The 25,586-nt window shown below is 45.7% G+C and overlaps 1 protein-coding gene across 18 annotated transcripts in view; it reads left to right on the top strand.

The window, feature by feature from the left end:
• Positions 1 to 25,586, top strand: part of msi2b (musashi RNA-binding protein 2b) — a 206,922-nt gene that overhangs the window by 10,437 nt on the left and 170,899 nt on the right. For all 18 annotated transcript variants that reach the window (XM_078107409.1, XM_078107408.1, XM_078107399.1 and 15 more), the window contains exon 5: positions 190 to 231. In XM_078107409.1, the coding sequence (XP_077963535.1) occupies positions 190 to 231 (42 nt within the window). The remainder of the gene's footprint in view (positions 1 to 189; positions 232 to 25,586) is intronic.

Raw genomic sequence — 25,586 nt, 5'->3', positions numbered from 1 at the left:
GCTTTGAATATGTATGAAGATGCTAGTGTTTATTCCGGACCGTAGATGATTTACAAGGGCACCGCGTGCTCTCTTGCACTCTGGGGGGGCCCTTTTGTGGACGTGCACTTTTGGAAATGTTTTCATCACCTTTTCGATATCGCACCTTTTCTTTTTACAACAATTTTGTTATTCTCTTGTCATTTTCAGATTGATCCTAAGGTTGCCTTTCCACGTCGCGCCCAGCCTAAGGTAAGAATAAATTGGTCACTAACCCCTGCTCAGAGAAAATGATTATGTCTCATGTCACTAGCTTACCTAATTTGCTGTGCTCCCACAGCAGATACAAAGAGGCGGCGTTTGTTTGTTATTGTAGAGAAACGGCTCGTCTGCCTCCATTGTTCTCACCTCTTTGGTGCTGCTTCACCATAGCAATTAAAGTTGAACATATAAGACAGAAATGTTCGGCGTGATTGAGGTTATGGCGTTCTTTTATACCACAAAATTGTTAAATATTTTGTTTTTATGCTTATATTTTCATTTCATCCCTCATTATAGTTTTCTGTGTTTTGAAATGAACTTTGCGTCGTTATTGTTACAAAATGCAATAGCATGAATCAAGCTTTTATTGTTTGTTTGAGTACAAGTGTGAAAGCATCAAATTTCGGCAGCGTGACTGACAGGAAGTGGGCCCAAGTGTTGCAGTGTTGTTTGTTTTCGAAGGTGCACATTATTGTTATTCTCTAATGAAAGGAGGTGACTGATTTACGGGCTGTATTACGCATCCATCGAGTTGTCTTTTGTCGACGTGAGTGATTTAAGGAACGTATTCTTCCCCGTGGCGCGTGGTCACAATTAGCATCGGAAAAAATGGGGGATTTGAACATATAAAGCCAAACTCCCAATCAGAGAGGAACTCGTCGTACGAGCTAACGAGACATCGTCCTTTTCCTTTTTCTTGATTACTGGTCTTTTAAGCAGTTTCACCAACCATAAAAAATTCAGCGCGCGCAGATGGTGGCGTAGCTGAGGGCTTTGTTGACATGCCCCCTCACACCCCCCCCCCCCCAGCCACCCAGCTCCGGTGTGATGGCACAGTACAGGATCGTGCCGTCTGCCTTTTTTTTTTTTTTTTTGCTCCACCTCAACCAGGTGGAGATCGATAATGGACTTTCTCCTTCCCGCTGGAGGCGTTGTTAAAGAGTTGGTCAGGTTTCAAATGAGGAATTGGCAGTGGCAGCTTTTAAAGCCGGAGCACATGGTGACTTAAGGATATCGGCATATGGTTGAGAGACTACCAGTGTTTCTCCACATTTGTCTCCCACGCTGAAACTTCCTCTGTTCAGAGCTTGCAATAGTCGAAGGTGCAATAAAACAGCTCAGATGGTTGATGACGTTTCTATTTCTTTCCATTTTTTCTTTTTTCAGTCGGCGAGAAACTTGTTCGTCTTTTGTTTAGATGGTTTAGCGCTCCTTTCAGCAGTGACTCGAGAGCAGGAAACGGAAGAAGTCGAGCCGTCCTACCGCTTCTCAGCAGATTTCTCATTCTACCTTGTGTGGAAAAATAATGACACTATAGCATCATTCGTCGCACTGCTAAAAGCCTCGTACCGATGATTTATATAAAACGACCATAGGGGCACGCTTGTTAGGGAAGAAAAAGGGACGTACTGAATGTGGATTATAAAAGGTCTTAAAGCAATGGGATTAAGCCAGAAAGATTAACATTGCATGGGTTTGTACTTGTACGTTAAATTGATTTTAAGACTTTTTAATAGAAGAGAGTCCCATTCTGCAGTTCCCATTCAGCAAGTCTTCACTGTTTTGCATTTGCTTTTCTTTCGCCACCCCCCCGGCTGCTCATGCAGCTGTTGAATAGGCTCCGTCTCTCGTTTTAAAGAAGCCCGTCTTGGCAGGTGCCTCGGTGGCACAAGCTTCGGGCGGGGGGGGGGGGGGGGGGGGGGGCACGCGGCCAATCAGCGCTCATTTTCTCACGGCTAACAATGACCTCGCAAGCGACCCCGCCAATGATCCCCCCCCTCCCCCCACCCCCCGCTTGCTGCCAAAATGCTGCGGTTGGGTAAAACTATACAGTATGTACAGCACGTAGAGCAGTGCTGAAAAACAGACAGGAAGTGAAGGTGAACACAGAGGACATTTCACTGTAAACAACTGAAGGTGTTTGCACCGGGATGACAGGATCACAGGAAAAACAACTTGTATCAGCGGCCACAACTGACACCGCCCCAAAACATTTCCATTTTAAAGAGGCGCTCAGAGGAGGGAGTTTGCCAGCAGATAATCATTAGGCCGTATATCGAGGCGGACATCATTTAATTTAAATCCTATTTGACACGTGTGACAAAGTCAGAGGATTTGTATAGTTACCTACAATTCTGGAAACACTTAAAGGGGAGAAGCATTTTCTTTTCTTATTTAAAGGCGCTGAATTGTAGGTTATTGGCAGGAGATCCTGAATGACAAATTGGTCACAGAGTGTGGATTTCAGAGTCGCCTGTTGCGTTCTGGAATCTTGTGTGAGTTAGAATTTAGTAATCCTATGTTTTTCCAGCCATCTGCACGAGGCCATTGGCTAAGTGCAGACAACCACAGCTCCTGTCAATCAAAAGGAAGACGCTGAAGGAACGTCCCAAATGAATAATGCTAATCTTAAGGCGCTCGCGCGTCATCTAAGGTATCGCTGCAGGCTGCTCCATAGATATTCACGGATTAGGTCTCTGCTCCATGACTGACAGATGAGAAAGAAAGGATTAAACAATGGCTAAACAATGTGATGGAAGGTGCTAAATGCACCTTTGTTTGTGCTATGTCTCCTCCCAGTCTTTCCTGCCAAGCCTGGGGGTCGGCCATGGTTCTATGAGATAGGCCACCAAAAGCAGCTTTAGGATTCCAGGATTTCACCAGTGTTTGTGTGTTAGAGCACTTTCAGTCCTTCTAGACTCTAGAACAAAGGCTGCTAGTCGCTCTTGAATCTAGAGCGTCTCTATCACAGCCTTTGTCATAAGCTATCTCTGAAGATAATGCACGTCCAGACACTTTAACACACATTTTGGGGGTCTTTCATAGAACTATTGGTATTTCATGGTAAAGGATTGTATTTATAATGTATTTATATTTTATTTGTCAGGTCGGTTGTCTTCATGTTTAAAACTATGCTGGAAACACAGATGGCTAAAGACTTTTTCATTGGACACTTTCTGGTCCAGTTATGATGATTTTGAAAGGAGAATTTGCTTTTGAAAGAGTTATTGGTCACTGCAGTAATTTGTCTTGACCAACTCTGTCCGTAATGGGAACCCTAATAAACGCAGCCTGTAAGGGACAAACCAGCTGAATGTGATGTCTCAATAACTCCCAAATTATTCAAAAGCTTATTTTGAGCCGTTTGAGATGCCTCCAATTCTTTAAAAAACAACAACAACACATGCTGTCTTCTGTATTGTGTGTGTGTGTGTGTGTGTGTGTACAGACGACCTAGATGAGATGTCGCCGTTTCCTCGTTTGATATTTCCCTGTAAGGCTCACGCTGAAAGATGAGACCGAGGCCCCGGTCTCCGGTTCCTAGAGAAATCAAAGCGCCGCCGTCCGCCGACATTGCCTCGAGATTTACCACTCAACCGCCGCCGCTTTTGTTTCCCGGCGTGGAGTCGCGCACAACCGTGGCATGTCCCAGCATGATTTTAATTGCCAGTGGGACTGTGGCCACTTCAGTGGGAGATGAGTTCTGATGGCTTGTTATGGAAATGAAAGGAAGGAGCAGCATCCGATAACAGAGCAAGTTACCTAGCTCTGATTCTCCCCTCTGGCGCCTCGTAAAGGGGTTTCTCTGGAGCAGGTCGACCCTGCGTCTCCGGCTGTCTTCAGAGAGCAGCGGGGACAACCCTCCCAGAAAAGTCTGTTCGTCTGGTATGAAGCCACAGTTTGCAGTTTCCTGAGACGTCTCGTCTTGCCGCCTTTGAGTTATTTTGAGGTTTACGGTCAGCAAAAGAAAAACGAAGTATCCAAGCACAGCCCCAAATTTGTACCCCAGCGTGGGACAGCTGTGGCCGCGGTGTCCCTCTTGCGTCGGGTCCTGCTGTCGGTGGCAGCGTTGTTGGCTTCTATCCCTTGCTGCTATCTGTCTTCTCCCTCACTCATTCAGGGACGGAGAAACACACCTGGGTGGGTTGTGTTACTGGAGGTTTCTAGCCTCTTGTCAATGAAGTTTAACAATAAACTTGCACAAAGTAAACAGACAAATCCCCCGTGCCGCCGTACGGGCGCGGCACAAACACGCACTCACACACCCGCACAACCAAGTGTGCGCCTACTGTAACAAAGAGCCACCGGCGTTTAGGTCCTTTTTTTCTATGCAGATTCAAAAGTAACTCGTCGCTTGTTCTCTTTTCCGTCGCTGTGTCTTTCCCTCCGTGCTCCTTTCTTTTTCCTCTTCTTTCCTCCGTCTTTCAGGATTCCAAGGCATTGCGCAGTCAGTCTTGCACCTTGCTCAGTTATTTGATCTAGATTTAGCGTGATGATATTCCTCCTCTCAAAATGATCCTTATTTTAAATGACACAGCTCACTGCTGGGAAAATGAAACCTCTGTAGCTGCCAGCCCCTTTGAATGTCCCTGTGAGTTTATTAAAAGCACCAGCTTCCCCGTTCCAACTCGGATCCGTGCAGCTGCGCCAGTGTGAAAGAATATTCAAGGACAAAAGTCTCTAATGTAGGACGGAACGCCGTATCAATATCTTTGTTCAGCCTCGCAGTTTACGACAATGAGGCCTCGGGAAATATTTATTACGACAAAGAAGATTATTTCTTCTTTCGAGGCATTTCCACTGCGGTGGCACACAGAGCGGAAAGAAAGAGAAAGGCGGTTATCGCGCGCCGACTACTATCCGGAACCTGACGGCGCATTTTCAAGGCACGGGGAGCGGCCGACGGAGATGTCCTACCAAGAAGATATCCGCTGTATTTATAACAAAAAAACCCCCGCACTTCTGAAATGTTTTCTTTTTTCTTTTTTTTTTTACATCTGACGCCAAACGCGCTGACATGGACGGAGGACGACAAAAAACTGACCAGCGAGTTTATGGGAATTCAACACGGTCACTCTGTCCTAACCCCTCAAGTAAAAAAAAAGAAGAAAAAAAGAAAAAGGAAACCACAACACACGTGCAGCCAACATAAATAAACCCCTGTTTGAGATGGCGGGGGACACCACCAGTCGTCCCCCCCCCCCCCTCTGTGGTAATGGCTGCAGCACAGAGGCCGGAGACGGGTTTTAATCCCCGACCCGTCAGCTTGTCTGCTCTCAGCGGCCTCGGTGGAACTGCTGCAGATGAAAACGGGGCCACGGCGCAGACGTATAAATGAATGACTGTTTGTTTGGTGGTCAGACACAATCACCGACAGAGTGACCCAGTTAGCGGCGAGGCCCGGTCAAAGCGACGCTCAGTTCGATTCATGCGCCCCTTGTTTGTGTGTTTCACACTCTCTCAATTTATCTTTTCTTTCAGGCTTCCAGCAGAACGACGAATGACGCGCAAATGAGAATGTGGTTGTTATTATTGTTGGTTGTATATTATTATTTTAATCTTTTTCTAACCGCAGATATGATATGAACATGCACTTCCTTTTGTCTGAATAATTGCCCGAGTGCTCATAAATGGAGTGCACATGTGTGTGGGATTCTCCCCCCCCCACCTCCTTCTTTCGCCGCTGCGGTCGCCTTGGTTGCGGGCGGAGAGTAATTAGTTTTTTTTCTTTTTTCTTGGGGGATTGAGGGGTTTCTTACAAGGCTTACCAATGGCAGCGGTCAGGCGGGCTAGTGCTGGCAGGGCATAGAGGACAGAGGGCTGTGCAGGAGCCTGGCACTGCTAAAGCTGATGCTGACTGACAGTAATGAGGACAGCCTGCTAGCCAGGATGGAGAGGAGAGGGAGCCATGGTCCTCCACTATAGCTCTCAACTCAATGCTTACCAAAGCCCCCCCTCCCCTATGCGTACGCACATGTATACAAACAACACACGCGCATAACATTCCACGTTTAATGTGTTCCATGTCGAGCAGAGCAGAGGCGTCACAGGGAAGTGCTGCACTGGTCACATCCGGCTTCACTTATGAACCTCGTGGGGAGATTCAAATGAGTTTGTATTTATTCAAAAGATGCGTGGCGGGTTGTAACGGCACCACAGACCTTTTGTTCAGGCACTGGGAAAGATGCAGGGCCTCCTTTTTGTTCTTTTTAAATTCATTTTAATATTCACTGTGTGTGTTACTGTAAGGATGAAAGAGAAGAAAATGACTGCAGGTATCCAAGACGGAACACCTCGCGTTGCGTCGCCAGAAGAATGGAACTGACAATCTAAGTGGCCTTTTGGTCGGCACAAACCAACAGTGACTCTGACCTTGGACCCTCGCAGCAGCAGCCCTGTTCTGTATTAGTGCACTGCGGTTATGTGATGGGTGGATTAGCCAGCCGCGTTCAGCTTTCGCCCGTATGAACCTCTTTCTCAAACCTCGCAGAGTCCCCACCCGGCAAATGTGAAAAGGGATATATATATTAGTCACTTTATTGGGTATCTGTTCAATTGCTTGTTAACAAAAAATTGCTAATCAGATGGCCGCAACTCAATGCCGAGCATCAGAATGGGGAAGAAAGGGGATTGAAGTAAGTTTAAGTAGCCTACTGGGCTGATCTACTGGGATTTTCAAGCACAACCATCTCTAGGGTTTACAGAGAGTATTCCAAAAAAGAAAAAATATTCAGTGAGCGCCAGTTGTGTGGATGAAAACGTCATGTTAATGTGAGAGGTCAGAGGAGAATGGGAGAGTGGTTTGAGGTGATAGAAAGGCAACCGTAACTCAAATAACCCCTCGTTACAACCAAGGAATGCAAAATCCCATCTCTGAACGCACAACGTGAAGAACCTTGAAGAAGATAGGCCACAGCAGCAGCAGCAGTAGACCACACCTGTCAGCTACGAACAGGAAACTGAGACTACAATTCATCCAGGCCCACCAAATTTGGACAAGATTGGAAAAATGTTGAAAATGAGGCTTGATTTCAGCTGCGACATTCAGATGGTAGGGTCAGAAATTGGCATGAAAATGAAACCATGGATCCATTCTGCCTCGTATCACCGGTTCAGGCTGCTGGTGGTGGTGTAATGGTGCGGGGGATATTCTTGGCACACTTTGCACCCCTTGGTACCAATCGAGCATGTTTTTAAATGCCGCAGCCTACCTGAGTGTTGCTGCTGACCATGTCCATGGCTTCTTCCAGCACCATGTCACAAAGCTCATATCGTCTCAAGCTGGTTTCTTAAACATGAGAATCAGGGACCTTTGGGATGTGGTGGAACGGGAGATTTGCATCATAGACTTACAGCCAACCAATTTGCAGCAACTGCGGGATGCTGTCATGTCAATATGGACCACAATCTCTGAGGAAAGTTTCCAACATCTAGTACGCAATGAAGAATTTAGGCAGTTCTGAAGGCAAAAGGTTGGTCCAACTTTTTACTAGCAAGGTGTACCTAACAAAGTGGTCGGTGAGCGTATATAAAGAAATAGATATTCTATATTGGGACTAGCCACGCTAAAATCTTTAAAGACGCAAATAACGTCAACAATGCTGCACGTGGTGTTTACCTGAGGGGGGACCCGGAGGGAAGGCACTACGCTCTTCCGGCGGGGGCGCGGCACGTTATTGACTTTACCTGCTGTATATGGGCAGCGTCGATTAGCCGGACACACACACACACACACACATATATATATGTATTTGTGTGCCTACGTAAACGAAGCACAAAGCAGCAGTACGTGCACCGTATGCTCTGCTCAGGTAGAACTTGCTCCACTATATCTGTACATAGCTAACGGATGTTTGCTTCTATATTAATGCCCTGAATATCCGAATTCAGCACCTTGTTCTTTTTTTTTTTTTTTTAAAGCCAAGCTAAAGCCTGATCATCTTGTGTTGGACGTGTCTGTCTGATTGGAGGATTACCTGAGTTGCTCACTGAAGTGTTCTGCTATGATTGGATCCAGTTGTCATTGTAGGGTAAGATATTGCTCACTCTAGCTACAGATTGCTCTTTCTCACTTTGACGTTATGTGACAGTTCATCCTCCGCAGTGTTTATGTGCTGGTTTTTCACCTTCTTTTTTGGGGCAGCGGCCTCTCAGATTAAGAATGATATTCCTTCGGAGAGACGAGCCTGTTGGGTTATTATTTTTGTTGGTGGTGTGATTAATAGTGATGGCCAACAGCTTTTCTCACCTTTTTTTTTTTCTTCGCTCGTGTGCATCATGTCAGGGAATCAACAATATATCCTTTTAATTATTCGCAATCATACAACTACCTCGTTGAAGTAATTGTGGTGGGGTCACTTTTAATGGCCCGGGGTCATTGCGTGGCGTCACCAAAGCCGGTCTAACGTTTAGTCACCACTCATACTCTCGCAGCCAATAGAGAAACACTCTAATAATAACTAAACATGACTGGATAGACGATAAATAATGAGCAGCAAACGGAAACGTATTCTATGCCATAATTACACATTACAGAACTTGCGCTATTATTTGACTTGCCACTCTCAGCTGTGTATTTTCTTTGTGTTAAATCCCGAAATATCTCCACCAGAAGGTTGGTGTTGTCACATTTGATGCATAAATATTATGTAATTAGCAGAGAGCGTTTAGAATGTTGGATCTTTTGTTCTTTAATTAAAAACGATCAGCTATTTGTTTCACTTCCCCAGATGAGTCTTGGTAAAAGATACAAAAACAGGTTGACAGGTATACTATAAGTGCTTCAGGATTCTTAACACAAATCAATACAGCAAAAGTTCTAAAGTACTTCTAAACACGTTGCTTCTGATAAGAATCCCACATGCGCCCTTCAGCCCGTCTGTGATTTCCCCCTGAAGTGGGGGCCACTGAAGGACTGTTGTTATGGACGCACGTCGCCCGGGCTCTGCATCAAAGCTCCCAAACTGCCCCATCGCAGGAACTGTGCGCGGCGTTGGTAATGGGAGGAACTGGATGGAACAAAATGTGGCAAGAAGGATCTGTCCCGACAGCTGCTGCACCCCACCCCCCACATGCAATCACATTCTGTGTGGCCCGTCATTCATTTCCACGATGGCATACAATTCCATTCAAACTAGATCCAATAAAATGGCATGTTTTTTTTTTTTTTTTTTGTAATGCAATGCACATGTCACACGACGTGTGACAAAGGTCCGATTTTAAAACCCACGGTGTGAACGTGTAAGACACCAAGTCGTCAATACTGAATTACTGCAACCGAGTGGGAGCTCTGAAGAGCTTAGCTGGTCCTCTGCACTCCGCCGGGGTCCTCAGCTGTGACCTTTCTCTGCCGCCCATCATTCATGATTACGTTGCTGACATGTTGGCGCATGCCAATAATTTTTCATTGGAGGCGGTGTCAGCCACTTCATATTTTATCATCTGGATGAATTTGCGTTGTGTTTTGCACGTAGGCTGTGGTTTGTATTTATTTTGTCACGTGCACATCCCAACAACTCAATATTGCATTTAATTAAACTTGGAAAAGAAATTAAGACGCAAACGCAGTCTGGCAGCAGCAGTGGGGTAAAAAAAATAACATTTAAAAATACACTAACATGAACAAACAAGGTGTTTGTATGCTCTGTGTTTCCATGTATGGATGTAAGTGTATGTATACACAGGCTAATTAAACAGTGTGCATGCACCTAAATGTTACACCAAATCTACGCCGCGTCTCCACAGCCCACGTCGGGGGGGGGGGGGGGGGGGGGGGGGGGCAATCCCTTTATGATTATTGGAGCCATTGTGACTCCTTATTGCATATAGGTGAACAATTTTTAAACACCAATTTTTTACCGTCCAAATGAATAGCTCTCACGCTTGAGGAACGTCCCCAAAGTGACGTCGCCTCTGAGTGCTCGGAACACTCTTCTGGCAAGTCACAAACACAACTTGTTATATTTGAGTGCTTTGGCTGCAGATAACAAAATGGACCTTGTAACAAAAACAGTGATTTTTTTTGTTTTGTTTGTGTGGCAAAACAAAAAAGAAAAAGCATAGAGGCACTTTGTGCTGCTGTGACAAGAGCACGTGCACAACAAGCAATTGCTGTTCAACTAATGCAATAACAGTAGTTAAACACACAACGTGTTTTTATACATTTTTCCTAACAATAGACATACAGCCGGCCCTTGGTACTGTTTGCTCTAGATGTGGGAGGGTGCTAATTATCCACACAGAGTACCAGGATAACGTAATATCCCATATCCTTCACACGTAGCGTCAATTGGCTCTTTTTCAGACTGTGACCTTGTCATACAACTCTGTTTATTTCAGTCCCACTACAGCACCCACTCTGCTGATGATAAACACTAGCCAATGTATGTTTATTTTTTTCCCAAAAGGCAATATTTACTAGAATTTAGGGTAGGACTTGGACGCCCTCTTGGTAATGGAAGCCAACGCCTAACTGAAGTAATCACATGACATTATCCATTCCCAGAAACTATTGATGTCAGCTCAGCTGTTCACAGATTAGATTTATCGTGCCAATTGTGAGATTTCAATGATTCCAGTACAATCAATTGGACTTTGAATTGGATGTCGTATATCTCGGCAGCACGTTTTCAACGTTTCCAACTCTGCTCCGACGCTTTCCTCCCGTCTGGGGGCAAAGTGTCTTCGCCCCGCGGTGGGGAGCTCGCCGCCTCTCAGGGGGAACGAGCGGACCTAATTGAATCGACTGTGATTGACACCGGCCCCCCGACACATCTTCTGGTAATTTATTCCTTCTAATCCAACCTCTCAGGCGACCGCACCGCAGGTGTGTCGGCGCTGGGCCGGCGACTTTGGTCGCAAAATGACCAAAAAAGTGTTCTCGCAGCCGCATGCTCTACATGGGGGGGGGGGGGGCATGAATTTACACCCCAGTTGGTGCTTTCACCTCAATTCATTAAACGCAAGACCCCTTGTGAAAATGCAAAATAAATAAAAAAGAAAAAAAAAGAAAATCCCCCTTCGTTGGTTTTGAGGCTGTGAAAATAACAGCTAGTATATAACAGATAGCGAACAGACGGGTCAAGTCCGGCTTGTACCACTCATTTTGTGCCTTCATTTTCTCCCGTGTTATCGTACAATAATAAAAAGTGTTGACAGATTAATTTCCTTGCTGCTGCTGCCTAAGACGGTTTTGTGTTTTCTAATTGATAGCTACATGCAGCAATTTAACAGCACTAGACAGTTTTTATAGCACTTTTGATTAGTCCAACTTTGACCTTCTTTTCACTTTGCATTTATATTGCTGAAAATTATTTTCACCTTCTTTGCTCATTAAGTTTGTTCAAATGAATATGGGCATTTGCCACATTTGAATCCAAACATGCACCGCGTGAAATATGGCCGACGCAAATGAAAGGATAAAAAAATCTGTTTCTTTTAATTGTTTAATTGATTACATGCAATTAAATATTGTGTGAAGTGAACATCCACGTTTCCTTTTGACCACGCAGAGAGTTTCTTCGGGAAAGAACTGACGCAACATAGAAACATGTAAAATGAGGGCATTAAAGTTACTCAGTGGAATGAGGCTGGAACCGCCACTCAGTGGACTAATTGACTGCGAGGGGAAGCCCCTCCATACGTCATTAGCAAACACAGGTGCAGGATGACGCCGCTCTCAGATGAATCCTTCGCTTGGAACTAGTTAATCTCTCATATAATATTGAGCAGCTGTGTGCATTGGTGAATGAATAAACAACAACCTTGGATGAATCTCAATAGGCGAGAGCTGCGGTATTCATCTGGACCGCATCCAAAGCAACAACATCGACTGGGTATGCCGGCACGTGCACTAAGGCAAGCAATTCTTCAACTTTTGAATTGTTAAAAGTTGTTAAGCTGTAACCAGTGCAGAAAGGGCCTTTTAAATGACCGTTTTTTAGAAATGACCATAGCGTGGACTCCGGTTGGAAAACAAAGTGAAGTTGGTATGAAGTGCATGACCTAAAAAGGTCATAATTCTGGGTGCAGAGAGCCGAGGTGTGATCCTAAAACAAAGACGGCAGTTGCTTCGAAAACCGCGGCCCTCAAACCAGGGGTCGATTGCCTCTTCCCTTGTTGTGACATGCCGGGCTTCAAGTTGGGTCAGTGTGGCAGATCTTCTACCGACCTCCACCGAAGCTGCACGTCGGGTGTATTCGGGGCTACTCTGGCTCACTTTGCTCCTCGGGAGGATTTACATTTTATGCAAATCCGGCTTCAAGGACAATATCCAGTTCATCCGCCTGCGGAGGCGAATGAAGGAAGGACGTGGGGGGCAGAGATGCTGAAATCTGTAAAACCGAGTGACGAATGACAAGATTCCATTCAGATGATTCAAAAGCAGACGGAGGAGGCCGGTCAGAGCAGTAAAGACACTCTATTTGATGCAGTTCTATGCCACTAAAAGTTGACCCGGCAGATAGTCTCTAAACCAAAGTGGGTCAGACCTGATTTTTTCAATTAAACCAACACAACGCCTCGTCCGGGGGCTTTCTCTCTTTCGACTTTGTTACGTTTTTTTTTGTGGAGTTTTTCTTTCTTTTGTCCGTGGTGGCGCAGCAATTTGAAGTTGCAAGTCACGTCGCCCCCGAGCACTCGATTTGCATAGAGTAGACAGGACCTTCGCTGATGATTAAAAACAGCAAACACAAGCATCTACGAATGCATTAAAAGTAAATCGTGGCAAAGAGTTCATTAACATTATTGGTAGTTCGATGTGGCGGCACTTAATGAGCCCCCCACCCCCCCTCTGCAAAAGCACTCCCATGTCACTCCAGAGAAAGGACAGTTAGTACACGGAGAGAGTTTTAACTGTGACCTCGTTTGACCTTCATGCGTTGGGTGTAGCAGAAGCCGAGCGTGTCTGAGTCCGCCTATCCTGCCCCCCCCCCCCACACACACACACACTCCCCTGTTTGAGTCTTAATCTGTTTGGTTGACTGTATAACTGTAACACTAGTTTAATTTCCTTACCTACTTAATTGAATTTTCTGTGTGTGTGTGTGTGTGTGTGTGTGTTGCGGATATTAGTGGAGATTTATTTTCATTCTAAAAGTGGCAAGTGATGGACAGGATCTCACAGACAATGGCGCCCCTCTCCCCCTCTCCCCTCAATCTTTTTTGTCTGCTGCACCTGTCTTTTAGATACGTTTCAACCTTGTCTCTTTCTTTTGCTCTCTCTATTCCCAATTCCCTTTTTTTTCCTCCCCGCGGATCGCCTGGGCTTGATAAATCTGATGCTAAATTTAGAGACATATTTCTCAAAGACACCCCGGACTAGAAAGAGAGAAGACTGCAGACAAAATGGCCTCTCTAATCCATGTTTATCACCTTTTATTCATCTCTTTGAAAAATGCGAGGGCGTCACAGAAATTCCCTTCCCTCTTTTGTCTCTCTGTTGCCGCCATAAGTTTTTTTTTTTTCTTTCTTCTGTCCTCCCATTAAATGTCAGTGACCACATTATTGTCCCGGGAGACCGCATTTGACAGGATATTCAAATTACATCATTCAGCTCAGTGGGGCCGTGCTTCATAAAATTAGGGGCTTGTTGATATTCTAATAGAATATCTTTTCCATTTAAATAACAGCTGCAAACGCGCTGTCTCTGAGCGTACCCCTCATTACTCTCCACTTATTTTCCCAAATTCGGACATTGTTTGATGACAATATGGCGCCCAAGTTATGTGTGTCCAGCCCAGAGTGCTTTCAGCTGCACCTCGCGAGCTCGGCTCATCGCCCTTTTATTTCTGTAGAGACGCGTTAGCCACAGGCTACAAAAGCAATAAAGCAACTCAACGTAAGCACGGACAAAAACCCCTCAAATGCTGTTTTTTATTTATTCACAAAGTAAAAGACCAGGTTCAGCTATTCAGATGGTTCAGGGTTCTTGATATATTATTAAAATATTCCAGTGAGGACGCGGTATGAGCTACAAGAAAGTCCTTCGCAACTAAACAAGATGTGGTCAACTGTTCCTATTGTTGCTGTTGAAGGCAGCGTGTGGCAGAGCGTTCAGACACACCAGTGAGTTATATACTGTAGTTTCTCCTTACCAGAAGTGCATGTGAAAGGAAATGCGGACGCTGTGAGCTTAGTGATCCTAACTCGGCTCATATGTTGCATATTGAGTGGGGATGAAAGTATTAAACAGTAGAGCTGAACTACTTATGGGAAGCTAAATTAAACAGGAAACACAGCCCCCGTGCTGTATGACAGTCCCTTTAATGTTTCTAAATACACCCGATCATAATCTTGTACACCCACAGTACATTTTTTACAGTTCATTTATTCCAATTTACGGAAGTCCGTTGCTGCCAGCAAGCGTTTCTAGTTATAACACCGTATTCTGACGTTATTAACACATGCAAACTATAGCAACAAGTTCCCCCAATATAATTTACATTGTTGTATATCCAGAGACAATTTAAGTAAAAAAGCAACATTTTCTCGTTATAACTAGCTTTGATTTGCCTGTTGAAATACAGTAACTGTACAGTATCTCGTTATCTTGTCTCAAAAGTGAAGTTATGTCACCCTTATATGTTTAGTCTTTGTCTCATGTGGCAGCCGTACCCTTCCATGCGCCTTTGATGTGGCTTGTTGTGCGAGGAGGACGCTCCGCTGAGCACGGTCTATTTAGTAAAAACTCATGTTTGCCCCCAAATAGTTTGTAATAAGAGTGCAGTTATGTGAACCCACCTTGTATAAAACGGCACGCTGATGGATCCGTTCACTGAACAATGCACACATTCTCCAGTGCGGCGTCTCGAACAGCAAGGTAATGGCTGGAACAGAAGAGGAGGCCCGTCCACCCCCCCCCCCCTCCACCCTCCACCCTCCACCCTTCTCATCTTCCTCCGTCTCCTCCGCGCTGCTTTGGTAGCCTCTTATCGGCCTGTTGCCAGTAACACTCCTCTATCCTCTCCTCTGCAGCCTCTTGTTTATGTTGAATCTGAAGGGTGGAATATTTCCTCCCCGCGCGGTAAAGTGGTGTCCTGCGGTGGCCCCTCGGCTTCATTACTGTACATGTTTTTCAGAGGGAGAGCGAGTAATTAGTTTCCCGTTTGGATTCTTACTGCAATTATTTGCTGGATCTGGGCACATCTCGGGGGCCTTTAGGTGAACCGTGTTGGCCACTAATGTAAGGCTAGGCCCATTTTTCACAGGAAAGCACACTAGCCAGAAATGATCTTTGCTGATTACAGTCCTACTTATATAGAGCTATATTTTTTTATCCTTAGTACATTTAAATCTCCATCAATGATGTATGGAATAATAAATACATTTGCTTAGGGGTATTTTATTCTCTTTTTGCCTGAATCCACAGATTAATTACGGAGCTTGTCGTGAAAATGTCATATAATTGTAGAAAGACATCGCAGTTACCAAAGGTCAAAGGGGGACCAATTCCTTTTTACTGGTTTTGTTTTACCGACCATCCAGAACCCAGAGGCGTTCCGTTTGTTATCCCTTGAGACAAAGAGACCTCGGTGTCTGAGGAGCTGGCACCATCAATCGTTTTACATTACTGCTTCAGATTGGCTGAAAGCATTTTATGGAAGATCACAATAGTTGCTACATTTCTTTGCCTTGATAAATGTGCAGAAGCTCCAGCACACGGCCGAGGGACGCTTCGGGTAGAAGGGTGTTGAGAGGAATTCTCATAGACAAGAGCGTATTTGCAAGGAAGTAATTTTTCTGCTGTTGACTGATTTAGTGTTGACCTCTGCTCATTGATCCAGGAGTGGTTTATTTAAGGCCAGACACGGCGTCGGTCGGGGAGAAACATTTTTTTAAGCGGTTGGAACATTTTTCCTGGGAGCTCGAACTCTCTCGCTCTAATGTGCAAATTTAAAAACACTCCTAGATCACAGATTCCTGGTTCGCGGGCGGAGGGCTTTTCCATTCCTACGAGCAGACATGCATTGTGTGCGCTCGTCACACTAAACCTCAAGTTGGTCTTCTCTTTAAATGCCAAGTCAACACATTGCTGCACCCTTCGTAGTAATTTGAAATGTACGTACATCATGCTGTAGCCGCGGCTCCCACGCAGCGGCCCGCCGGTTAAAACTGCGCGAGTGACGCGGCGGCTCTCTCATTCGTAGTAATTGCATATGAGGTGCAGCTTCAGCGCACGCCAGGCTCGCACGGAAAACTCGTACGTGGCGTCTGACATATTTTCTCCGCTCTCTGATGGATGGGCTTGCCACTGGCCCCTTCTGTCACCGAGAGCTCCCCAGGTACGGTGGGGGGGTCGGCACCTCGCTGAGCACGACCACAAGCACAACGCGTGTCCTCTTTTCTGATGGATCCGTGTGACGCCGGGCGGTGCAGGGACCAACCAAGTCCGTTTCAAAGAATGGGGGAAAGTTGTGTGTGTGTGCAGCTCATCGTCTGCATCAAGAGAAGTGTACATTTTGATTACCGCACATCACAACACTAACGCCACAAGTCCGTCACCAGCAGCATTGATTGCATTGAATATGTAAATCCCCAATGGATTCCTGATTTTAGTGCAGCGAGCGTGAGTTTCTCTTTAATGGCGTCAAGATGTTGTTGCCTTTGATTTGCCTGCTCGCCATCCTGTGTTTGCATCTAATTAGACGGAGATAATCATACATCACGGTCTGGTATTTCCATTCTTAATAATCATACAGTTCATTGATATTGACTTTTTTGTAATTTAGCTTTGTCTCAATGCACAGTGCAAAAGCTGCAGCGGGGAAATAGAATTAAAAAGAAATATTCTGTACAGATGATGTTGATGTTGTTTTGCTTCCTTAAATTGAATCGTAATAATTATCTTTCATTTTGAGGTAATTTGGTTTCAATTGGGATTTGTCTTTTTTTGCGGGGGGGGTTGACAGGATTTGCACCATTATGTCGCAACGGCAGTCTTTGTATCAAAAGCAGCTTCATGTGGCAATCATCGCAATTCACACATTTCTTTCCTTATTCAGAAGATTCAGAGTCTCGTTAATCTGACTTTCTGTAAAGCTGGATTCAGATCTCAAAGTTACACTAAGCTGTTAATGACAATAACATTAATAACATAATTCAGTGACAGTGCGTATCACCGGAGTTTAGAAACAGAGAAAAATGAGGCCCACACACACGCAAAGCAACATAGACAGTGGGTCCATATTTAACAGTTCACACAAAAGAATTTATATATAAAAAATATGTATAATGGTTTTCCAGCAATCCCACAATCTCCCTAAGGAAAGCTTTGCAGGGGGATGGAGAACCTTTAGTCTATAGTGTTACCATCAGACAACCTTTAGAGGCAGACTGGCCGATTCTCCCCTTGTGTTGCTTAGCTCTGCTTGATCGACAATGTCTTTTTGATTGGCTCCACTCAATCATGTGTGTCGTGCGCAGTGGGCTGTCAGTCACTTTAAGCGAGAGGAAAATGCAGCCGCGAGAAGTGGCTGCTCACTTCAGGGCCGAACCTGGAGAGCAATATTTTTCCCAGTAAAGAAAAGCTGAACGTGTTCTATGACAAAACCCCAAGGAGGAGCTCCGACAACGGCGGCCATCTCAGCTCTCACGACGACCGACATAAAGTTGTTTTTTTTTGTCTTCTGAATAAAGATTATAGCAAATTGAGACAGTGAAGTGACAGCAACAGTGTCATTCTTTGAGCACGATGCACCAGTTCTGTTTCCTGGAGTACGAGATAAGTGGTGTGGGTTAACCAGTCGTGTAAGCCCAACTTCTAACATCTTCAGTCAGTGTGACCCATTTAAAAAAAGAAGAAAAAAAACAGAAAAAATCTTGCCCGCACACTGTGAAGCAACAGGCAGCTGGTCAGAGACAAGCATTCTGCTGTGACGGTAAAAATCAGGCCTTCAGGCCTTTGTACACACAGAGAATCAAACGTCCGTTACGAACCACGTCCAAATCCACGCGTCCAGTCGGGCTTCACTTCTTCTCCTTCTTTGTTTTTTTCTCACATCAAAAGGAGTCCGTGTGTGCGTGGGGGCAGGAACCACGCAGCCGAGTGCAATAAACAGCACCTCTCGGCCTTCACCGCGGACAAAAGGAGAGGAAGTTCCCTTTTCTCTCTTCAGAGGAATCTTGTTTTTGTAAGTCGGGCGGAGGGAGGCAGCTGAGGAAGCACGGACGTGGACAGTGGATTTCTTCTAGGCTCCTGGGTGGGGCTAATGGGCCTCGGGGATGAAACCGGGGCGGATGGCGGGATGTGGAGGGGGGGGCTTTGGGGGAGTAAATGCCAGCGCAGAAGGCCTTTTGACTCGGTTGCCATGTTACCGGCCTTTGGTCGCAGGTATCCTCTCCCTCGGGCTCACAGATGCACGGGGGGGCTCTCGTGATCCGAGGAGCCGAAGAAGCTCGACAGAAAGAGAAAGCCGCTGGGGGGGGTTGAGGGGGTGGTGGGTTGTCTGGTATACGGACGGCAGGTGGTGGTCAGGAGTTGAATACCTGTCTGTCCATCCTGATTCTGAAGCGATAACGAGGTCGGTGTGACTGAAGCCACGTGCGCCCCCCCCCACCCCCCCTCACCAGGGGGCCTTCCTGCTGCTTCAAGGCACATTGTGTTGTGGGTTTGAATCATCTATTAATGTCATATTTTTATTGACTTGATTTAGAAATGTTGAATTCCCATTTAAGCAGACCTCGTTCAGTAAAAAACAAAAAACAAAACCAAGTACTTAATGTGAGCTTTAATAATGGAGCAACTCGCATCTGGAAGTCGTGGCGAGGAGAAAAGGCACCTGGAACTCAATGATAAAGTGTGTGTGTGTGTGTGTGTCGGGTACAGTCTGATGCCAAAAGAGTTTCCTTTTACTAGAAGAAGCAGTTTAAAACGAGCTAACTTAATACAAATAGATTCCAGCATTTATGTGTGGTGTTAAAATTTGATCGTTGCTGTGGCCCTTTTTCTCAGCTCCCGGAGGAATCTTACAATGTGCCGTTTTCCGACGTATCGACCTGCCACTAAATGTCGAGCGGCGTGGGGACACCTTGAAAATGTTTAAGCCGCTTTATTTACACCTGTGTTGGTGAGCGGCGTGAGAGCAAATGCTGCGGCTGAATATTAATGTGGTCAGAGCAAATACGCTGTTTGCCATCGGCTGGCACGGTAAGAAATGAGCGTGCACGCTGCCGACACTTGTGGGGAAAAACAAAACTCGATTCAGGCTCCGGTCGTGAACGCCGCCACTAAACGGGAACAAGGGGAGCCACCTCGGTATGCGCCGTGAGTTTGTCTGTCTGTGGAGGGAAATGACAAAATACTTGGAAGGAATTTCACCGGAGCAAAGAAGAATGAGACCCCCCCCCCTCCCCCGCGCGCCCCTCAAGGGATACACATCTCACTCCAATTCCACTCTGGGCAGGTACGCGCAGCGCTGTGGGGCACGCACACAGCAACAGAACCAACAGAACAAAAAGAATGAGAGATGTGCAATTTCGTTAGTTTCCCCCCTCCTGTTTATTTCCATTTCTCCAACCCTGAGTTCTGCGTGCACTCAGATGACAGAAATCCTCCCGTGCAAACTCACACTGGACTTTTACTGCGTGAGGCAATCACTGCCTGCTTTTACTTAAAAGTCCATCAAAGTCCGGCCCATTTCAGGAGCCAAAACAAGCAGGTATTGTGTATTCATGTCCTTCACCTTTGACCTCCCCCTTTTGCCACACTCAGTGGCTCCACGGGGCAAATGAGAGATCGGTGTTTGTTCCCTCGTGCATTCTTCTTTCTGCAGCTTCGATGATGATGTCTGACAGAATAATGTTGACTGCTGATAGCGGGGCTTTGATCCTAAACCCATTGTGTAGAGACACAAGTGCAAGGCACTTTTCCTTTCATAATGCTGTGGTGAATACATTCATCTCCGCTGCTTATCCTATTGTGTGTCTGCATGGACCAAAGGGTTCTGGCTGAGACTGGAGTGCAGGTGATTCCAAACGCCACTCGAGGTAAATCCTTTTCACGTTGGATTATGAGCTGCACCGGGATTCTGAATTTGGTGGCTTTGACCCTATTTTGTTTTTGTATTTTTTAATGCCGCCTAGAAGTAATTATTTAATTAATTAGATTTGATGCCTTTTTTTTCTTTCCTTCTTTCACTGTTGTGTTATTATTGAGGTGATAAGTTAAAGCCAAATCTTTTTTTTTTGTAGAAATTATTAACGTGCCTCAATGTTCTGTAGAGAGAGAGAGAGAGAGGGGTGGGTGAGTGCGAGGGAAGAAAGACGAGAGGCGGAGAGAGTCCTGTGTTGTTGGTAACCACAGGCCGTATCCGGGCAGTGCACCAGGGGAGGCGCGCTTTGTCTCCAGCGTCATATGCACCTTAAACAAACAGGTGTGATGCAAGAGGCTTTTAAACAAACACGCGGCCGCCGCTCTTAGTGGGGACAGGAAGAGACGGCGGATGCTGGGTTTGGGGGGGAGACGCGACTGGACCAGTCGAGGGGGAGAGAAAGCTGCATTCCTCTTTTGGAGCCGTTATTTTCAACGTCCACAGTTTGTAAATAAAGTGGTTCTTCTCCACTTCCACTATAAAGTGCAACCTTACTTTTTCTACTGCTCTCTAACTGTGCCCCCCCCCCCCCCTCCCTCCCTCCGGTGGCACCGTCACTTGAATCAGAAGTTGAGTGCGGGCTGAGTGAAGGGGTACACAGCGAGTCTGCTCCAGACGGGCCTGAGTGCCGCTGCACTGCTTCGCTGCCTTTCTCCACAGAGCCTTGATTCGGCCCCCGCTGGTAGGAGACCCAGGCATTACTCAGCCCCCTTTTTGCTTGCCTGATGAGCAACGTGTCTACTCCCCACAGACGTCGAACCTCACATGTTGGGTTCTTCGCTGTCAGCGGTCCTTCTTTTGTGCATTTCTATAATGTCTTGTTGTCCTTGCTTTCCGCTTCCTCGGTCTTACATAACAAACGTGTTGCTCTTCTTCCTCGCTGCTATTCACATCTGGCAAAATATCACATTTGGTAATGTCAAAAAGTCATCACATATGGTGAATTGGCTTTTGTAAAAAGTGCATCCAAACCTTTCAGACTAGATTTGAAGTTGTCATGTTTGTACCTAGGTTTTTTTTTCAACGGTTTTCAAGGTTTTTATGACACAATGATCCAAAACACGAATATTTCAATTTATTGGGGGGGGGGGTTCAGATTCTAGAATATATGCATTTAGTTCAAGAAAAGAATCATAAGAACTAAAGAGATAGTACGTGTTATATATTTAACACAAATAAAGGAAGGCACCGAAACAGCCGTCCTCTATTGAACGTACGAACAGGAAAAGTGTTGCGTAAAGGGACTAAAGGAAATCATTACAGGGCAGATACACGGAAGGCACGGGGGCCACTCTGTGTGCACAGGGCTGCAGATGAGATCTCCTCACTGCAGCCCAGCTGCGATCAGAGAGGACAGCCTCCTGCTTTAGATATATCTGCACCGCGAGGAGAGGGGACATAAATGGGCCATTTGGAATTTAAATTCAGGGATGAGTGCCACGTAAGTTGAGCGGCAAAGACAATCTGGAGGCCGACGCGAGACCCGGCGTCGACTCGGCCCTTCAATAATCCTCATTATTACGGCGTATCCCCATTTTAAAGACCCTCTCACCTGTGGCACTAGATCACAGTCACAACATTACGCTTTCCACCAAGAGACGGCGTGTTACACAACCCCCCGAAACATCACTCAGCCCCACCGCATGACCCCTGGGGCGACTCAATTGGCGGTGAAACCACGGCTTCTCCTCCTCCCCGGCTCTCGGGCTCGGCGGAGGTTATTTTAGTGGAGGTGCACGCGGCCTGAGGATCCGTCGGTGTGAGCGCTGGGGGAGGGCGGTGGAGCAGAGGGGCTGATTCATGGCCGGGATACACGATGCGGTGGGTGTCTGCCCGTGTGATGGCGTCACCGCGCTCTCTGCACACCGCACCTTCGCCCAGCTGTAGTTTATAGTGTGATGCGCGATAGGGATGAATGTCAGCTCGGCTTATCCAAGAGGGATCTGATATGACTTAAAACCGGCGCCCCTCAAACATGTCAAAACTGACAGTGGTGACGTGGGCCAAAAGGGGGCGGGTGGAGATTCTGGTAAATTACGCCGCATTGTTCACAACAATCACCCGCAACATTCGCAGGTTTTTGTTTCATCCTTCAACTCGGGCACAGTTACTATTCCGTTTTTTTATTTGGGATATTAAGCAAATTCTCTAAGCAACATTTGATATTTATAAGATTAAACAGATTGAAAAAAAAAGCCAGACGCTACCAGATGCTGCTACTCCGCCTTAATAGTCAAAGCAATTATTGTTAGAGAATTGCTGTTATTCTCTTTTTTTGAGGGGCCAGTTCAGGCTATTAAAAAGTGGAAGCTGTGGCCCAAAACAAAAGAGCTAATTTCCACCTCTGTGTGTGTGTGTGTGTGTGTATGTGCGTGGGGAAAATTTAAGAGGTGTGAAAAGTGGAATCCAGTAGCTCGCTCTGAGCGTCGTCTTAGAAACGTGCACTGAAAGTATTACTGGTATAAGTACTGGTATTGCAGTTAAAACTGGTATTGCAGTTAAAACAAGACAGCTGGACTGTGTGTGTTTGTGCGTGTGTGTTTTAAGTGTACACACCCACACAGACATTGAAGCTGTGGTTTTCTAATAACGTAACTGACAGTATCTGAAGAAAAGGTTTGTGGTTTTGCCCTTGGGGGGCGTGTGAAGATAAGCAGGTGTGACCTCAGGCCCTGCCTCCAGCAATTGTTAAAACAAACACACACAAACAAATAAATAAATAGTGTATGGATTTCTTCTTCGACCTCCCTTTGCTTAGAATCGAGCACGGAAAGGAGGGCCGTACTTGCACCAAACAGATCCCACTCTGTGTGACCAGTCTTGTACATAATATTGAATAAATAAAATCTGGTCGGTCCACTTTCCTCGCTCATTTCTGCGTTTCCTCCCCCCGCGTCCCGTTGTCTCTTTTTTACTGAGCCGGTCTGTCTGGTCGCTGCTCCTCCTGTTATTTGAACATAAACATGGAGTCGCGATTCGGTCGGCCACACAACCCCAGGAGCGCGCCGGGTCACGCGGAGCCGCGTGCGCAGTGATGCAGGTGGCACGAAGGGGAAAACAAACGCACCTGTTAACGGCGGCCAATCAGATGGAGCAAATGCAAGTGGGGATGATTTTTGAGAACCTCTCGCCTGACGTCAGAGGGTTGCTTGTTTCTTGGTATTGTATTGTGCTGACAGTCAATGAACATCAAACCTACCTCGTGAATTCAGTCCAAGCATCCTTTGGTACCCTCCGTTTAGAAGGAGAATCCCCCCCCAGCCCTCCCCTTATTGATCTTTTAATACACGAATGAACCACAGATTGAGAGTCGCCTCACACCGCGCTGTCGAGATGATGCGTTGAGCACTTCAAGGAAGCGCCCGAGCTAGGATTTAAGATCTTTAATAACTTTGCAAGTTATTTTTCTATGGAGATGCCTCATTTCGAATGTGGTTGACTTATTGGAGAGGAAATTTGCTTGTCAAGATGATATCAGTTTTTTCTTTTAATATACAACCACAGCTATTTCTCCAGGAAATTGCCGTTTTATTTATTTATTACTTATTTATTAGATTTTATAGACTCTGAAAATGAAAAGCCTTTCAAACCATATGACAGACGTTTAGCGAAAGTCTCCTTCCTCTCCATTGTACATGCATTAGAGATGAGCTATTGATAAAGGGGCAAAAAAAGGAGAAAAAATAAGATCTCCAGACTTGAAGTCCTCGGCTGGTCAGCAACTTAATTGTGGGACTACAAGATAAGAAGTGACAACTTTTGGCACAAACCCTCCAGCCTGCTGAGCCAGCAAATCCGAAGTCTGATCCCAAAATTCAATCAGTGTGGCAAAACACGGCCTAAAATCCTGGCTTAAAGTTCCGTTTGTGCGAGCAGGTTTAAGACTGTTAGAATTGCTGTGTTTTCACAGTTTTATTGTCTCACAGTAGAAGCAAAACATTTCCACACAACCTGCGAGGGAAAATCGTTTAATACCGACACTCAGTTTTGGAAATACACATTTAGGTCATAGATTTTGCATGAATTCTAAATAATCTTTTGCTTTTTTTCCTTTCCTAACAACAACCCGGCGTCTCCGCGGTTGTTGTTTTTGTTCTTTCTCGGCTGCAAGCTCCATTGCACCCTTCCGTCTTCAGTCTGATAAGCAGCACGAGGAGGAGTCGTGAGGTAGTGCTGCTTCGAGCCCGAATAGCAGCGGGCTCGATGTGAGAAAATCCAATTACATGACTCTTAGTTAGATAAAAATATTGATACGTGGTGCGAATGCGTTGATAACGTTAGCCGAGAGGAAATATTGTAATATAACGCAGCATCGATCTTTTTTCATTTTTTGTTTTTATTATTCCCACTCCCAACACTCTTTAACGCCCTCATTTGGAAGTGGAATGAGGAAGTAAGCGACTGTTTCAACGGCACTCAAAGGGCCCATCTGAGGCCCATCATTTAATTCTGACTTCAAGCTTCCCACAGTGAGTTTCTCCACCTCTGCCCTGTCAGCGTGTCGCCTGTGCTTTGTCATCGGTTGTGAATGGTGAACAATCGTCGTTCTGTGGCTGGTTATTCTGTAGAAGATAACCTGCTCTCTCTGGAGTTACAGGTCACGGCTATAACCGCGTTACAACTGTCTTGCCTTTGTGTGTTACTGTTCAATGTTTCCAAGCTGTGTCGGAAATATTAAATTAAACCTTAAAAAGAGACATTCACTTTCAATTGAAACTGTAATGTTACAAAACACAAAAGAGTGCCTATCCGTCTGCATGCATGTCTGAATAAGGACCCGAGGCATGCCGTAATGAGTGTTTGGGTGACATTTGAGTATGTGCGAGGGTGAATGTAAATTGCTTTTTTTATTGTGTTATCCGCAGTGTCCTGGTTTTATCACACTTGGTGGGAAGAATTTCCCTGAAGGGATAATAAAATTGCCTTGTACTTGCTTAGAAGTTGTAGTTCCCTCGCTTCTTATTAGCCACTGTACAATGTTAACAGTTGGTCCAAATTTCTTTGTTTTGTGCCGTCCTGCTGCTATGAAAACACTACTCAGATTCTCCCTCCAAAAACTATATTTATTAAGTTTGATTTGTGGAGCTCCTAAGATTGGACCGGGTTTCCATTTCAGTAGGGTAAAATCGCGGCGTCCGAGTGATGTCAGATGATGATACGATACGCGGTAATGATGTAACCACAACGAATAGACTGTTATGGCTCAGTTTTCTCGCTTCGCCGCTCCGGCCTTATCTTTTATTCACATCAGCTGAGCAATAATCATTTTGTGGAAACTGCCCCTTTTTTTTATGAAGCCGTGTTGATGTTTCATTCCAGGTAAACGCTTCTGCCGCACGGATCTCAACCCCGGCCTCAGCCTGGACTCCTCCGTACTGGTCTCGTTGCATGTCATTAGTTGATTCATTCAAATGACAGACGCCCTCATGCGAGCTGCAGAGACCCCGGGGGTGCACTCTGCAGCCGAACACCACCTGC

Source organism: Gasterosteus aculeatus, chromosome 7, assembly GCF_964276395.1.
Source record: "Gasterosteus aculeatus chromosome 7, fGasAcu3.hap1.1, whole genome shotgun sequence".
NCBI classification, from domain to species: domain Eukaryota; kingdom Metazoa; phylum Chordata; class Actinopteri; order Perciformes; family Gasterosteidae; genus Gasterosteus; species Gasterosteus aculeatus.
Note: the sequence above shows the minus strand (reverse complement) of the source record. Positions and strands in the feature narration are given on the sequence as shown.